This window comes from Syngnathoides biaculeatus, chromosome 2 (genome assembly GCF_019802595.1).
Source record: "Syngnathoides biaculeatus isolate LvHL_M chromosome 2, ASM1980259v1, whole genome shotgun sequence".
Lineage (NCBI taxonomy): Eukaryota > Metazoa > Chordata > Actinopteri > Syngnathiformes > Syngnathidae > Syngnathoides > Syngnathoides biaculeatus.
In genome coordinates, this window is record NC_084641.1 from 40,124,880 (window position 1) to 40,141,457 (window position 16,578).

Genomic DNA, 16,578 nt, shown 5'->3' on the forward strand with positions numbered 1-16,578 from the left:
AAGATGACACGCTGTGGCGACCCCTAACGGGACAAGCCGAAAGGAAAAGAAGTTGTTAGTTAACCCGGCACAAGTAATTAAAGCCTATATTGCGTATTATCACATGATCACATCCAGTGCCGGCCACCATTCGGCATGACAACCAACGTGGAATTACTGGCTTGTACATTGATGAAAAAGGCAGGGAGCTCGTGGCGAGAACTAATGTTAATTGCAGGACACATTGACGATCGACACTTCAAATATTATTTAGAATAATAATACTTGTGGGCAGCACGGTGGCTCAGATGGAAAGCGTTGGCCTCACAGTTCTGAGATCCCGGTTTCAATCCCAGACCGACTTGTGTGGAGTTTGCATGTTCTCCCCGTGCCTGCTTTGCTCCAGGCACTCCGGTTTCCTCCCACATCCCAAAAACACCCAACATTAATTGAACACTCAAAATTGCCCATCAGGGTGATTGTGAGTGCGGCTGTTTGTCTCTGTGCCCTGCAATTGGCAGGCAACAAGTTCAGGGTGTACCTGCCCGTTGACAGCTGGGAGGGGCTCCAGCACTCCCGGCGACCCTTGTGAGGACAATTGGCTAAGAAAATGGATGGATGAATAATACTTGTTTTTATTATGATAGAAATTATTATAAGAAGATTTCCTCTCTCACACAGTTCTTGTGTACATGAATAGTGAATCATGAAATGTTTATGATAGAGAAGGAGAATCTTTTCGAGAAAGACCTTTGCTGCTGTAGAGTCATGGGAAGGATGTCAAGGATTTTTGGGTGATGGATAGCGGATTGTGTAGTGATCTCTTCCCCCTTACTGACTCAAGCCACTCCATACATAAGACGTGATCTCAGCCTCTTTAGAAGATACGAGGTCTGTATATTTCTTTCTTGTGCACACTGTCCATGTTTTTTTCTCCAACTATACTGCAAAATATTTTTACTGCAGCATCATTTGATTGGCCTTCCACATGATGGAAATGAGCTGAGTGATCGCCCTAATTCTCCCAAATCTTACCTGTGGACAAACTATCTATTAGCAAGGGCAAGTTTCATTAGTGTGGAAGACTAGAAGATTCCTGCTAGACTACTCCAGAACGTTGTCATCCAGCTCTCGGTGCTTCATTTCCTGTCCATTCTTAATACACCCTACCACTGTAGAGTCTTCAGGGTACTTCTGCTGATTGCATGATCCTGAATCTTATGATCTGAGGTGTACAAGCCAGACAGAAAAGGAGAACTTACTGCTCATTTTGACATTACAATAAGTTTCCTTTCTAGTTCTTGCATCATCATCATCATCAAGCGTTTCGTCTTCGCTATCACTGGTACAGTGAGAAGGAGAAAAACCCTTTTGGAGTTGATCCTTTTGAGATTCATATTAAAGAAGCAAAGAGGGTGATATGGTGAGGTCAAGACTTGCGTGACTTCATGCGAGACATTGGTCCAAATGCTGGATTTTTTTCCTCTTTAAAGTTCAGTATTGTTCCCTGCAAAAAGATTTTTTTTCTAGTTTTGAAATGAATGCATTCTCACTAAATTTGGAAGTATATCTTCTTGTAATGAATAGTAGCACGCAAACACATAAGCACACACAGATAGTATAAATAGTTTATGTAATATCATTTTCAAAGGAGCCAGAAAAGATATTTGTTTAATCCACATTTCGCATTGTTGATTTTAAGGTCCATAACCTCTTATTGGTATAAAGGCAATACTTCATTTAGAGTGTTTGTGCTTCATGTAACTTTGTAATGCTAGTGCACGAGTCCCAGACCTTCAAAGGAGACATGTTCAGACACAAAGACAACTATAATTCATGATGGCATTTTGAGGTTAGAAATTTTTTTTAGGAAGTTTTACAGTGCTACACACATTATAGTCAGTTTCTTTTGTTGTATAGTAATCGTTATTCATGGATCAATGGAGCTCATGGAATGAACCTGCAGAGCTGCTTTGTGGTTACTCACAAACCATCTGAGCATAAGGAGATCATAGTCCATTTTGCAATAACAATAATCCATGTCATTTTTGTATGGAAGTAAATATGTGCCACCAGGATTTGAATTTGAAATGCCACAGAAAACAGGATTTGAATTTGAAATGTAAAGTGATAACATTTTCAATAGTTGTATTTCACGTGACATTACATACTAAGAAAGGGTAATTGGATTTGCTGGTTATTTGGGTCTGACCTCGAGTAACTCTGCCTGGTGGCACAGACGGTGAGTTTTCAAAAGCGAATTATAGCCAGTTGAATTGTTAACATTGAAAAGTTACACTGAAATACAACTATTGAAAATGTGATCAGCTTACATTTCAAATTCAAATCCTGTTTTCTGTGGCATTTCAAATTCAAATCCTGGTGGCACATATTTACTCCCATATTTTTGTAGATTAGGCTTGTGAAGTGACTTAACATGGAGCAATGGTTCCGGCTATTTTTGCAAATGAGTTCACACTTCTTTCCTGGAGTAAACCACTGAAAATCAGTCTTGCTGTTTCATTTTAATCCAAACCTCTCTGGATGCCCTGAAGTCCAAACACCGCACTGTCACAGGCTTCCAGAACATCTCAGATGGGTGACTCATCTAAGTTCATGCTGTACATGTGTCCTATTTAATAACATCAGCACAGTGGAGGTGACAGTTTGGGTCATTATACATTGTTTAATGAAATACCATAAAATTAATTCATTTTCATGCACAACAAGCAACATAAACAAAGTGGTTATTTTGATCAAGGTCAATTCAGTGATCAATCAGTGTAATTTAAAAGAAATTTAATCTGAATCCAAGATGGCCGATAATGAGCCACCACTGGTGGCATAACCTGTCAATCCTTTTAAAATAAAATACAATGATAAAAAGTCATCTCTAGGGAATCTTGATCTTATCGTGTGCTTGGATTATGACATTTTAATATCCAGTATGTAGAAAATTACGATTTCCCTGTGTCCAATGAAGTGGAGATAATCTGTCACCCAGTTTAATTGTTGTATTTATAATATATCCATTTAAAATACACATTTTGGTGCAAATTTTCCATAGTTCGAGTATCTTATTTTGTAGACTACAAAAGGTGCAAAGAATAAGGCAGCCAGATCATTCCTTTCAAAGGCCAACTGTCCATCAAATAATATAACCCCCAAAAAAGTCCAAAATCTGGGGAGTGAAAGTGTGGATAAGGACAGGAAGTTTGAGTGATATGAGTAGATTCGAAGTGTTCCAAGGCTCTCCAAGAAGTGATCACAGCAGTGGATTGTGAATGACTGGAGATGTTGTGATCCATCTTTGTGATGACACAAAAGCCCAAAATTTTTTTTTCACAACTTCTTCTGTAGCATTCCCCTCATCGAGGCCTTAAGAGACCAAAGGTACATGCATGGGTGGAGTTTATCTTTCTCACCAATGCCTAGCAATGTAACCCCAAAGACCAAACAAGAGATGGTTCATCTGAGTACTTTTTCATTTTTTTGGATGTGACCATTGTAAATTCCTGGAAATCCTCTTCTTCAAAGTTTCTCTGGGTCATGCAGTGATAGAGGAACCCACCAGCCAAGCAAAGGAGGAAGACCCAGTGAGACCTCACAACCCGTGAAGGAGAGAGCGTTCACCAAAGTAGCCCGTGAGGTCAGGTTTGGTGCAGGGCATCACTGGCCCCAACTCACTGCAGTGAAAAATGCAAACAGATGCTGTGATGCTGCATGCACACAGAAGACCAGACACATTTGAATGCAATGCTGTGTGCTACTGTGCCTTGGATGCTTCGTGAACTTTTATAGAGCCGAGATGTGATGAATATGAAAGTGTTTGGAGATGCAGAAACTAAAATATCAGTTTGTGTTTTCTTCTAACATGCTAATATAAGGGTTTGGTAAACCTGTTTTCCATCCTGAAAGAACTGTGAGGAGTCAGAATAATATTTATCCTGTTGGTGTCACGACCCATCGATACAGAGGTAAGACCCAAATGCAGGAGTCGGGAGACACAGAGGTAATTCGGGAAAAACATTTATTATTCCAAGGTCGGGGATCGGGCAGGCAGTCAGGTGCAGCAGCGGTGGTCAGGACGTCGGGCGTGGAGAGCAGGTCCACGGGCAGGCAGGAGTCGGTACACGGGAGATCGATCAAAGAAGGCAGAAGTGTCAAAGGAGTCAGGCTTACGGGGTCGGTCAAAGAACAGGCGGTGGTCGGTACACACGGGAATATGACCAGAAATACGGGAGTGCTGAAACGGGGCATGAGTTGCTACGATCTCGCCCCAGACCAGTCGTCCCCATGGTCCTATATACACCAGGGCCAATCAACCAGCATGAGGCGCAGGTGTGCGCCTCCCAATCAGCGCGGCCGTGCGGGAACCCGCACAGCCAGGTCCGGACCGATAGGACCATGAAAGTTGGAGATGGTTTGTCACATTTCGGTGTAAGGTACCTGGCTATGAGTGTCATTGGTTTTTGTATTCAGGCCTAAAGATGGTTCCTAAACTGTGTTGAAATTTCGCCAAAAAGTGCTGAATTTTTAAAAAAGCATAAAAAGAGACAGGGGTTGGTGTATTTACAGTAAAACTCAAGTTAATTCACTTTTACAGTAAGTTCCCAATGTTTTATGCTGAGTGCTCAGGCACATTGGACATCTCTGTAACCTTATGAAAAAAATAGATATTTTTGTCCCTACAAGAATAAAAATGCCCCTTGAGTTATTAGGAGTGCATACATCTAAAATCAAATTTAAAAAATGTGAAAACAAATTCAGTCTCTGATGCTGAAGGCCAACTGATCGGCCATAAAAAAAAATACATTTTCCTGTTTCCCTTCACCCAGCATCAGAGCACCTACATAGTAGCCATCCTGCCTTTTCAAATCCATTTGTATCTTTTTTTGTGTTCCAGCCTTTCTCAGGTGACCAGATGGACGACTTCAGCAGTGAATTATTCAGTAGTTTCTTTGAAGACCACCTGTTAGAGCGACCCCTGCTGGCAGACAGACTTTCTTTTCTCCACATGGATATAGACAGCAGCCCAGGTCACAATCATCGTATTTATCTTGACACTTATATGATACTGCTGTACTGCTGTTGAAATGGAAGAAACACAGGAACAAATACCTTCATTTTGGGAGATATGGCATTGTTATGTTTGAAGGAAGTTTGGAAGCTCGAGAAAACCATCCCAACTTTGAAATATGGGAGCTGGCAGCTTTATGTTGTATGTTATTTTTTTCCGGGGGGTGGGGGGGGATGCACTACAAAAAATCTATGGCATTATGAAGGAAGAACAATATGTGGAAATACTGCAGCAACAGTTCAAGACAACAGCCACAAAGTTTTGGTGCATTTGGGGATTCTAAAAGGACAATCGCCCAGTGCATCCTGCCAAACACGTTACCAAGTGGCTTAAGGATAACAAAGTCAATGTTTTGGACTTTCCATCACAAAGCCGTGATCTCAATCGTACTGAAAATTTACCGATATACCTGAATGTGCGAATAAAGGTGTTAAATGAGTTTGTGTATTTTAATAAAGTTTATGTTAGCTTCTGGTTTCAATTGTACGTCTACATTTATTGTGTTAGAAACCGAAACATACTAATGAACTGCTTCAATTTATGGCTTTACAGATGTCCAAGTAGAACACAGCTACTCTTTGAGTGAAGACTCTGCCCCCCAGAGCCCTGCCCTGTCAGTCAAGATGGACCAAGACTCTGGTGGGTGACTGCATTTTCATCACTCTCATGACTCTATTCTGTGAACCTTTTATTCTTTCGAAGAATAGAAAGATAATTACTCAGAGGTGCTAATGCAACACCTCTTGTCATTTTGTCCACGCACACTGTATCACACGATGTATCTGCTAGAGGTGCTCCTCTTGCTCCTCTTCTCTTCCTGGTCTGGTTATGCATGTGTGTGTACACTACTCTGTTCTCCGTTTATCCTGGGTATCCTTCCGTCTGCGCAGTTTTCCCACTGCTAAGTAAGCCCTGCCCACCTATTGCGCACAGACACACACATACACACACTGCTCTTTGACAAGCATATGGTTTTGAGTGTGGTTTAGCGGAAGCCAGGAGAACCTCTGGCTCACTCGCGCACACGCACACACACACACACACACACACGCAGACACACACACACACGCGCACACACACGCAGACACACACTCTCTCTCTCTCTCTCTCTCTCTCTCTCTCTCTCTCTAAATCCAGTTAAATCACCATTAGATTATGTCCTCTGACTTTTTTTTTGTCAAATTCACACATATGGAAGAGTAACTGCTTGGATTTGAATGCATGGTTTGTTTTGAATATTCCCTAATAATTAATTTGCTAACAGGTGGCATGCGACACTGCAAGCAAGCTTGCCGAAATCATAAAGACTACACAAGGAAAATCCAAACAAATTTCTACATTAACCTGTGATTGGGACAAAGATGTTTACAAATGAGGAAATCAAGGACATTAGAGGTCTCTCAATCTACTCGCTGCAGATATTTCTGCTGTTTCACTGCAGCAAAAAAATTTTATTGCTTTCTCGCCAATATGGCGCTTCAGATTTTATATGGTGCCCCCTCCAACAATTTACATAAGAAGAAATACATTTCGAATAGAAAAATGTTTTTAACATCACTTGTATTTTGTAAGATAATATGGCACAAAATATGAAAAATGAACATTTTCTTAGTTTCATTACTGTATAATTACTGCAAAACAATTCATTCAAGTAGCCTGATGTAGCGCCACCTAATGGGACAAACCAAAGTAGCTAGAAGGAGACCTCCTCCTGGTTTTTCTTCTCATCCTGTGTTCTGGACTGTTTTAGCCATTTTGACGTTTCCAAAATTCTGTGGGGTCATATCAATAAATTTTCCCTCTGCAGAGGAGGAAGTATTTGCTATTATCATTGGTAATAATATGAACAGGGGCTTTCTTTGAATTTGAATTTATAGGCAGCCTTACATGGAAACTTTTTTGCCATTCTGATTTAAAGCATTTCGATTGAAGAGTTCTTTTTTTTTTTTACATGTGACATAATTGATCGCTATCGGGTCACATGCGCAGTTCGTTGTGAACGTCACATCATTTATGATGATGGAGGTTCATTGTGCTTTCAAAATAGTGAATGGGATTTTTTTTATCATTTAGTTAAAAAAAACACTGCATAAAAACATTCATTTATTTATTTTACGAGCTGCTTATCTTCACAAGGGTCGCGGGAGTGCCGGAAGCCTATCCCAGCTGTCGACGGGCAGGAGGCAGAGTACACCCTTGACTGGTTGCCAGCCAACTGCAGGGCACATCGAGCCGCACTCACAATCACACCTAGGAGCAATTTAGAGCGTTCAGGTCAATTTTGGCGTGAAGTGAGAGGAAGTGAAGATTTGAAGCTGTGAAATGCGGTCGATGTCTGACACAACAGGCAGAGTGGCTTGCTGTTGGGCTCAACTAAAAAAGTATGAGCTCTCTCTCTCCCTCCACATATTTTCATTTAACTATGTATTTTCCCAGGCATTTTGAGAGAGGGAGCTTCTTTTTGTCACGGTGGCTCAGCTGGAAAGCGTTGGCCTCACAATTCTGCGGTCCCAAGTTCCATCCTGGACCCACCTGTGTGGAGTTTTCATGTTCTCCCTGTGCCTGCGTGGGTTTACTACGGGCACTCTGGTTTCCTCCCACATCCCAAAAACATGCAACATTAATTGGACACTCTAAATTGCTGCTAGGTGTGATTGTAAGTCCGGCTGTTTGTCTCAATGTGACCTGCGATTGGCTGGCAACCAGTTCAGGGTGTACCATTGACAGCTGGGATAGGCTCCAGCACTCCTGCGACCCTCGTGAGGATAAGCGGTGAAGAAAATGGATGGATGGATTTTGAGAGCAAAACTGACCATTTTTTCCAAAGATCACCATTTGAGTGGGTTTAGAACTTTAGAGCAAGGGTGGCCAAATAATGGCTCTCAACCCGCATGCAGCTATTTGCCTCCTTTCGTGTGGCTCTCGTAAAGGCACAAAAGCATATCAAAGCTTTGTTTACGTGCATGCGCGTGGGCACGCTTTGCTTTAGTTTATTGCGGGAGTTGCGAGCAAGCGTTGTTTGCATTTATTACGGTATATGTGTGCACACTTTGCTTGAGTTCATATGGTTGTTACGAGTATTGTGACAAAAAGCTCAGTGTGTGTTTGCATTGTGCGTCACCGTGTGAGTGAGACAGGACTGCTCAGCAGGAGGGTAAGAAGGGGGAAAAAAAGCACAATGGCAACTGGGAAAAAGTGGCTTTCCTCTTCCCACCACCCAGCTCAGCTGTGCAACAAGAGAAAAAAATAGTTCACCCCGAGCAGAACAACCTCGTACGGAGATGAGCGCTGCAACTCCCAACCACGGTCACATCACCGCATCATGACAGGTTAGCACGGTATTTTCGCAAAAATGGCTTTTGCATTAATTGAAAATAGCTCAAAGTTTCCCAGTCAGATGGTGATCTTTGGAGAAAATAATTTGTCAATTTCGTTCTCAAAAGGTCCGGGAAAAATCCACAATTAAATGAAAATATGTGGATGAGCACAGAACATTTTTACCAGTGTGGGAGAGCTTGTAGTTTTTTTGGGGGGTTGAGCGTAACAGCAAGTTGCTCTCTGCCTTTTGTGTCAGATGTCTATCACATCGCTTCAAATCATCACTTCATCTCACTCCATGCTAACATCGACCTCGAATTTTCATAAGGGACTAAACTTCGCAGTCACAAGTTAGTCACTTTGAAAAATCACACAGAAAAGCACATGCAGTTTTTTTGTTCGTTTTTTGTTTTTTTAATAATGAAGCATCTGGAGACGAATGCTTGCATCATATGAAGTGACTTGGAAAAGTGGAAGGGCCAAAAAGACATACAATGAAGGGGATTTTTTTTTTTAAATGCCTCAGTGATGTTGCTGAAATCTTGTGTCCTGAAAACAAAAAATCTGAAACAAATGGTATCAGACATTCAACTCTCCCGCCACACCATTAAGCAGAGGATATCGGATATTAGTATGGCTACTGATTCACAGGTGCCTCCAATTATGTGAGTACCTAAGTGTTGCATTAGATGAGAATTGTAACATACAAGACAAGACTTAGATGAACAGGTAGTTTGTTTGTGTGAGAAAGAGGACATAATTGTAATTATTTTTAATTACTGATCTGTGGTCCTGGTACTCTGTAGGAGATGAGTTTTATTGTTATAATGGTGCGTGACATTTGCAACAAATCTGGCTGAGCCAAAGTGTGTGTGTGAGGTTAGGGTTAGGGTTAGTATGATGTGGCTCTTTGCCGTAACGCAGTAAAAAATGTGGCTCTTATCTCTGACTGGTTGCCCACCACTGTATCTAAACTATTAATTGAAACAACATCCAAACATGAAGCAGTTCATAAAAACATGACTCAGATATAGTGAGGAGGATGTTTAACCATTAGCTGGTTGATTTTTTTTTTTGTACTTGTGTTTTCTTTTCTTATTTATTTAGGGTTGTTGTTCCTTTCAGTTTTTCACAGTGTAATGAAGGCCATAACGAGGTAGAATAAGGGATTTTACTGATGATGCTGAGGTTGTGCAAAAGGGTTGGGATTCCACAAAAAGAAGTACTTTTCACTCCATATGATTATGAATATTATGAATATATGAATAGTGGGACTTTTGCTTTTACTGTTTGCAAAGTGAAGAGACCAATTGAATTGTATCTCATTTCATTGACCTGTTTGAAATAAATACAGTACTGTACTTTAAACAAACGACTGTTAGGCCATCAAACGATTTTAGCTGCTGGGGGGTCAGTGCTATGATTATAAGCCCACATGTGAAGGCTCACGTTTACATCCCAAACGGTTTGTACTTCACTTCACTCATGCTGATATACTCAGGTCTATGTTGAAAAGAAGCTGTGTGTTTTACTGCTGCTACCTGCCTTGGTGCGCCAAACCAAATTTTATTACAGCTTCTGTCCTGCTGAGATCAGAGAGTTTTCTCTATTTACCCAGTGGCACAACAGTCGGCACCCTGTTATTTTTAAGACCAACATGTACAGTACATGAGACAGTGCAAGCTGTAGGCCGGTCCCAAGCCTGAATAAATGCAGAGGGCTGCATCACGAAGGGCATCCGGCGTAAAACTATGCCAAACACACATGAGCATTTACGAAACAAATCACATACCGGATCGGACGTGGCCCGGGTTAACAATGCCCACCCACAGCACCGTTAACCTGCAGGGCGTTGGTGGAAATTCGGCTGCTGTGGGTCGAAGACAAAAAAGAGGAGGAAAGAAGGCAGAAGAAGAAGAAGAGGAAGGCACAGAGCCTACAACTGAATGTAGAGACTTTGAATGCTGGGACTATGACAGGAAAAGGTCAAGATTTGGTTGACATGATAATTAGGAGTGTTGGATATTATTTTAGATCAATACATACAAAAGTCCGTTAATCATCTGACTCCAAATTGTGACCTTACCCGACCACCACTCATCCAACAATTTGCGCGCTCGTTCTGCAAAGAAAGGACCAGGAAGCCGGCGTTTTCACACGCGAGTGGATTTATTCCTTCAACAAACACCTGGGTCTCGGGTCCCTCTCAATACAACCCTGTATGTCTCTGTTCCCTCCAGCCGACGTACTCCACATCCGAGTTGCCCAGGACAATTTAAAAGTACAATCTACTAATTCACTATTGGTTATGTGTCTCCTGCAGTTATCCTTAGCGCTCTCTCATTGGTCTTTATTGGTCCGCAGGATGGTGGGCCAACTCCTCCCGCCTGCGGTTGTTGATGTTTTGTTGCTCCCGTCTCCCTCTAGGTCAAGTGTCGCGTCGCCCCACACCTGCTGATTGTGGTCACCACCAACCGTCGAGAACATTCCATTCTAGCATGCTATCTGCTGTAATCACTTTCTTGCCACATTCTCACACTGCAACTTTTCATCCACAGACTTTCACACATTAAGCAGTATTGCAAATACATCGCCTTGTTGATTAACTTTTATACATTTCATTTCATTTAGGAGAAAGGTTGATATATTTTGCATCCAAGAGAATAGGTGGAAAGGTAGTAAGGCAAGAAGTTTAGGGGCAGGGTTTAAATTATTTTACCATTGAGTGGATGGGAAGAGAAATGGAGTAGGGGTCATTTTAAAGGAAGAGCTGGCTAAGAACGAAAATAGTTTCAGATAGAGTGATGAGGCTGAAATTTGAAATTGAGGGTGTTATGTATAATGTGATTAGCGGCTATGCCCCACAGGTAGGATGTGACCGAGGGTTGAAAGAGAAATTCTGGAAGGAACTCGATGAAGTAGTTCTGAGTAACCCAGACAGAGAGAGAGTTGTGATTGGTGCAGATTGTAATGGACATATTGGTAAAGGAAATAGGTGCGATGAAAAAGTGATGGGTAAGTACGGCATCCAGGAAAGGAAGTTTGAGGGACAGATGGTGGTGGACTTTTCAAAAAGGATGAAACATATAGTGACCTACAAGAGCAGAGGTCTTGTAGAAGCACGCATATTCTGTACAGACGATGTAATCTGAAGGAGGTTACTGACTGTAAGGTAGTGGTAGAGGAGAGCGTAGCTCGACAACATAGGATGGTGGTGTGTAGGATGCCTCTGGTGGTGGGGAGGAAGATTAAGAAGAAGACAAAGGTAGAGCAAAGAACCAGGTGGTGGAAGCTGAGAAAGGAAGAACACTGTGCAGGTTTCCGGAAAGGGGTGAGATCAGAGCATTTGAGGGTCCTGTCAATGGACAGGAGGAGCTCCCGGAAGAGTGGACTACTACAGCCAAGGTGATCAGAGAGACAGGCAGGAAAGTACTTGGTGTGTCTTCTGGTAGGAAAAGGGAGAAGGAGACGTGGTGGTGATCCCCAAAATACAGGAAGTCATACAAGGAAAGAGATTGGCGAAAAGAAGTGTCACAGTGAGAGGAATACATTGAGATGCGACATAGGGCAAAAGTCGAGGTGGTGAAGGCTAAACAAGAGGCATATGATGACATGTACACCAGGTTGGTCACAAAAGAAGGAAAAAGATCTCTACAGGTTTGCAAGACAGAGGGATAGAGATGGGAATGATGTGTAGCAGGTAAGGGTGATTAAAGATAGAAATGGAAATGTGCTGACTGGTGCCACTAGTGTGCAGAATAGATGGAAAGAATACTTAAAATGAAAGACAAGGAAGAGTAGAAGAGGCAAGTATGAAGGACCAGGAAGACAAAGGATGAAAAATGAAAAGGCAGCTGGTCCTGATGACTTACCGGTGGAGGTATGGAAGCAATTTGAAGAGGTGGCTGTGGAGTTTTTGACCAACTTATTCAACAGAATAGTAGTGGGTGAGAAGATGCCTGAAGAATGGAGGAAAAGTGTGCTCGTTCCCATTTTTAAGAACAAAGGCAATGTTCAGAGCTGTGGGAATTATAGAGGAATAAAGTTGATGAGCCACACAATGAAGGCCTGGGAAAGAGTAGTGGAGTGTAGACTCAGGACACAAGTCAGTTACTGCGAGCAACAGTATGCTTTCATGCCTAGAAAGAGTACAACAGATGCATTATTTGCCTTGAGGATGCTAATTCAAAACTACTGAGAAGGTCAGAAGGAGCTACATTGTGTCTTTGTGAATCAAGAGAGAACCTATGACAGAGTACCAGGAGAGGAACTGTGGTACTGCATGCAAAAGTCTGGTGTGGCGGAGAAATATGTTCGAATAGTACAGGACATATATGAGGGCAGCAGAACAGTGGTGAGGTGTGCTGTAGGCGTCACAGAAGAATTTAAGGTGAAGGTGGGATTGTATCAGGGTTCAGGTTTGAGCCCCTTCCTGTTCGCTGTGGTAATGAATAGGCTGACAGATGAGGTTAGACTGGAATCCCCTTGGACCATGATGTTCGCAGATGATATTGTGATATGTAGTGAAAGCAGGGAGCAGGTGGAGGAACAATTAGAAAGATATACTCATGCACTGGAAAGGAGAGGAATGAAGATTAGCTGAAGTAAAAGAATATATGATAGTGAGGGTGGATGACATCAAATACTTGGAGTCAACAATAGAGAGCAATGGTGAGTGTGGTAAAGAAGTGAAGAAACGGGTCCAAGTGGGATGGAACAATTGGCGGAAGGTGTCTGGTGTTCTATGTGACAGAAAAGTATCTGCTAGGATGAAGGGGAAAGTTTATGAAACAGTGGTGAGGGCGGCCATGATGTACGGATAAGAGACGGTGGCTCTGAAAAAAAAAATGGGAAGCAGAACTGGAGGTAGCAGAAATGAAGATGCTGAGGTTCTCGCTTGGAGTGAACAGGTTGGATAGGATTAGAAATGAGCTCACTAGAGGGACAGCCAAAGTTGGATGTTTTGGAGACAAGGTTAGAGAGAGCAAACTTAGATTGTTTGGACATGTTCAGAGACGAGAGAGTGAGTATATTGGTAGAAGGGTGCTGAGGATGGAGCTGCCAGGCAAAAGAGCGAGAAGGAAGACCAAAGAAAAGGTTTATGAATGTTGTGAGAGAGGACATAAGGACTGTGGGTGTTAAAGAAGAAGATGTGCAAGATAGGTTTAGATGGAAAAAGATGACCCCAAACGGGACCAGCCGAAAGGAAAAGAAGATGAAACAGAATATATGTGCGTGAATGACAGAGGTGGAAGGGCAAGAGTGAGGCTCCAGGGAGAAGAGATAGCGAGGGTGGACGACTTCAAATACTTGGGCTCAACAATCCATAGCAATGGTGATTGTGGTAAGAAAGTGAAGAAATGGGTCCAAGCAGGCTGGAACAGCTGGCGGGAAGTGTCTGGTGTGTTATATGACAGAAGAGTCTCTGCTCATATGAAGGGCAAAGTTTATAAAACAGTGGTGAGGCCAGCCATGATGTACGGATTAGAGACGGTGGCACTGAAGAAACAACAGGAAGCTGAACTGGAGGTAGCAGAAATGAAGATGCTGAGGTTCTTGCTTGATGTGAACAGGTTGGATAGGATTAGAAATGAGCTCATTAGAAGGACAGCCAAAGTTGGATGCTTTGGAGACAAGGTTCGAAAAAGCAGACTTCGATGGTTTGGACATGTCCAGAGGCGAGAGAGGGGAGTATATTGGTAGATGTGTACTGAGGATGGAGCTCCCAGGCAAAGGAGCGAGAGGAAGACCAAAGAGAAGGTTGATGGATATTGTGAGGGAAGACATGAGGACGGTTAGTGTTCGGGAGGAAGATGCACGGGATAGGCTTAGATGGAAAACAATGACACGCTGTGGCAACCCCTAATCGGGACAAGCCGAAAAGTAAAGAAGAAGAAGAAGATGTTCAGAACATGAGTGTACAAAAACTTGACAGTGTAGGATTTGCTTGAAGTAGCTGATTCTACCCAAGTGACATTAATGCCTCAAAATTCGGACACAACTAAAGGTTCATCGTCATATTGTGCTCCTTGTACTTTGAGCCAAAGAAAGTTGCCTCAGCTGTTCTTTGAAGAATGATGGATGGTCTTTCAGTCAAGCTTACAGCTCAGCAAGCAGTAGGGTGGGCTTCGTGAGAAGAATTAGCCCGAAATTTTAAACAGTAGGAGCATAGGTGGAGCCAGGGGTGGCCACAGCGTGTGTGTGTGTAAATACAGGGCCGACTCATTGGCACTACTTATGCCAGGTATTTAAAGCTCAACTGAAAAGCATAATTTTTAGTATGTTTTTCATTAAAAAAAAAGTCATGGACCAAACGTTTTTTTCACCACACGTCAAGATATTGTCGTATATGGATTTTTTGCACCTTCCACTATGAAAATCCTCTCGAGGCATTTGTGTTGGAGAAAAACCAGGAAGTGATGTTTTTTGCAGTAGTGGGGTCGGTATTGTTCTTTAGCTATTGTATTGCTGAAAAATTACTTGTTTTTTTGATTGTGTTAGCCAAAATGCCAGCTCATCGTATTGCTGGATTTTGCTCGAACACTCGGGAGGATGGATTCACTCTTCACACTTTTCCAAAACACCCGCTTCATCATAAAAAAATAATTGCACTGGTGCAAAGGACGAGAGTTTTGTGGGTTCTAAATGACAGGTAGGTGTGTATAGAGCTATTAAAAATGATAGTTGTGGGGGACTAATTTTTCTCAAAATTTATAGCATATGTTCTGTGTGAATTTAGACAAAATCCCCTCGGTCAAACCGGCAACATATAACAAAGCACTTGTATTGCGTTGAAGACAATTTAAAAACACACAATACACTACAACACAAAACAATCAAGTAGAAGTACAAAGACAGTTTAGTAGCATGTAACACGAGTTAACTAGCTAACTAGTCTCCAAAAACGGCAATAATAAAAAGCTCTGTCTGCATCCAATGACGTAATCCTTTTTTCAGAACGTAACAGAAGATCTGTGTTAGATTGGTAGTGTCCGTGTACTTGTTCGATAGTTGCAGGATGAATAAAAATATCTGTCACAATCCGGCAACGTAATCCTTCTCTCAGAACGTAACAAAAGATCCATGTCATATCGCCGGTCACCACAGTTAGCCACCGTTTCACCCAACGCGGAGGTGTGTCGGGCCGGGAAGCTGGATGGCCCATACTGTCACACCGCTGGCGGGGAGGAGAAAGGAGCTCTACCCCCCACCGACCACCAGTGTCTGGACACCCCTGAAGTAGATACTTCTCCCAGCATGGATCCTCCTGAGTACGCTACATATACAAGTCATTTTGAATATTTGATTCCTTCCGCTGCGGAAATTAAGATGTTGAGGTACGCACTCGGAGTAACCTGGTTGGATTAAATTAGAAATGACTTCATCAGAGGGACAGCTAAGGTTAGATGTTTTTGAGACAAGGTTTGAGACAGCAGATTTTGATGGTTTGGACATGTCCAGAGGTGAGAGACTTAGTGTATTGCTGGAAGGGTGCTGAGGATGGAGCTGCTAGGCAAAAGGGCAAGAGGAAGACCAAAGAGAAGGTGAGGGATGACATGAGGGCACTTGGCGTTAGAGAGTAGGATGCAGGCGATAGGCTATATGGAAAAGGAAGACACGCTGTGGCGACCAACTTCTAACAGGACAAGCAATATACAAGTGAGGGGGGAATTGCATGTGTATGATTGCACTGTGATTGATGATTGAGTGCTATGGCCTGCTGCCAGAGATTTGCTTTTGTAACAATGTCCAAGTCAATGCCCCTATGCAATGTTTGTCGAGTGCACCCTAGGGTGAATCTGGTCCCCCGACATCTTTCAAAATCAACAAACTTTTTTTCTGGAGGCAAGGTTCATCATGTAAGAGCTGCGTTTTAAATTTGAACGAAATCGAATCGTGTTTAGGGGATCCTCATGGAGATCGAATTTTTCAAAATTAGTCGGATTTTGGAAAAGAATAGTTGATCAGCAATGTGGCCATTTTCCGGAAAAAAAATTCCAAGCTATGGCCGAGTGGCGTCGAGAATGTCAGGACATTCCCTGGAACGCTCAGAAGCACTCATGAAATCCTTGAGCAGGTTGAACTCTCAGCCCTAGTTGGTGTTTACCTCTCATTTAACGCAAAGTCATTGAACTGTCAACATGGCTGCTGCGAAACAGAAAGACATATATTATATTATGTTATGTTATATATATGGTATT

The 16,578-nt window shown here is 42.4% G+C and overlaps 1 protein-coding gene across 5 annotated transcripts in view; it reads left to right on the forward strand.

Moving 5' to 3' along the window:
- creb3l1 (cAMP responsive element binding protein 3-like 1) overlaps nucleotides 1-16,578 on the forward strand; it is a 64,270-nt gene that overhangs the window by 19,005 nt on the left and 28,687 nt on the right. For all 5 annotated transcript variants that reach the window (XM_061804875.1, XM_061804892.1, XM_061804884.1 and 2 more), the window contains 2 exons: nucleotides 4,886-5,018; nucleotides 5,612-5,698. In XM_061804875.1, the coding sequence (XP_061660859.1) occupies nucleotides 4,886-5,018; nucleotides 5,612-5,698 (220 nt within the window). The remainder of the gene's footprint in view (nucleotides 1-4,885; nucleotides 5,019-5,611; nucleotides 5,699-16,578) is intronic.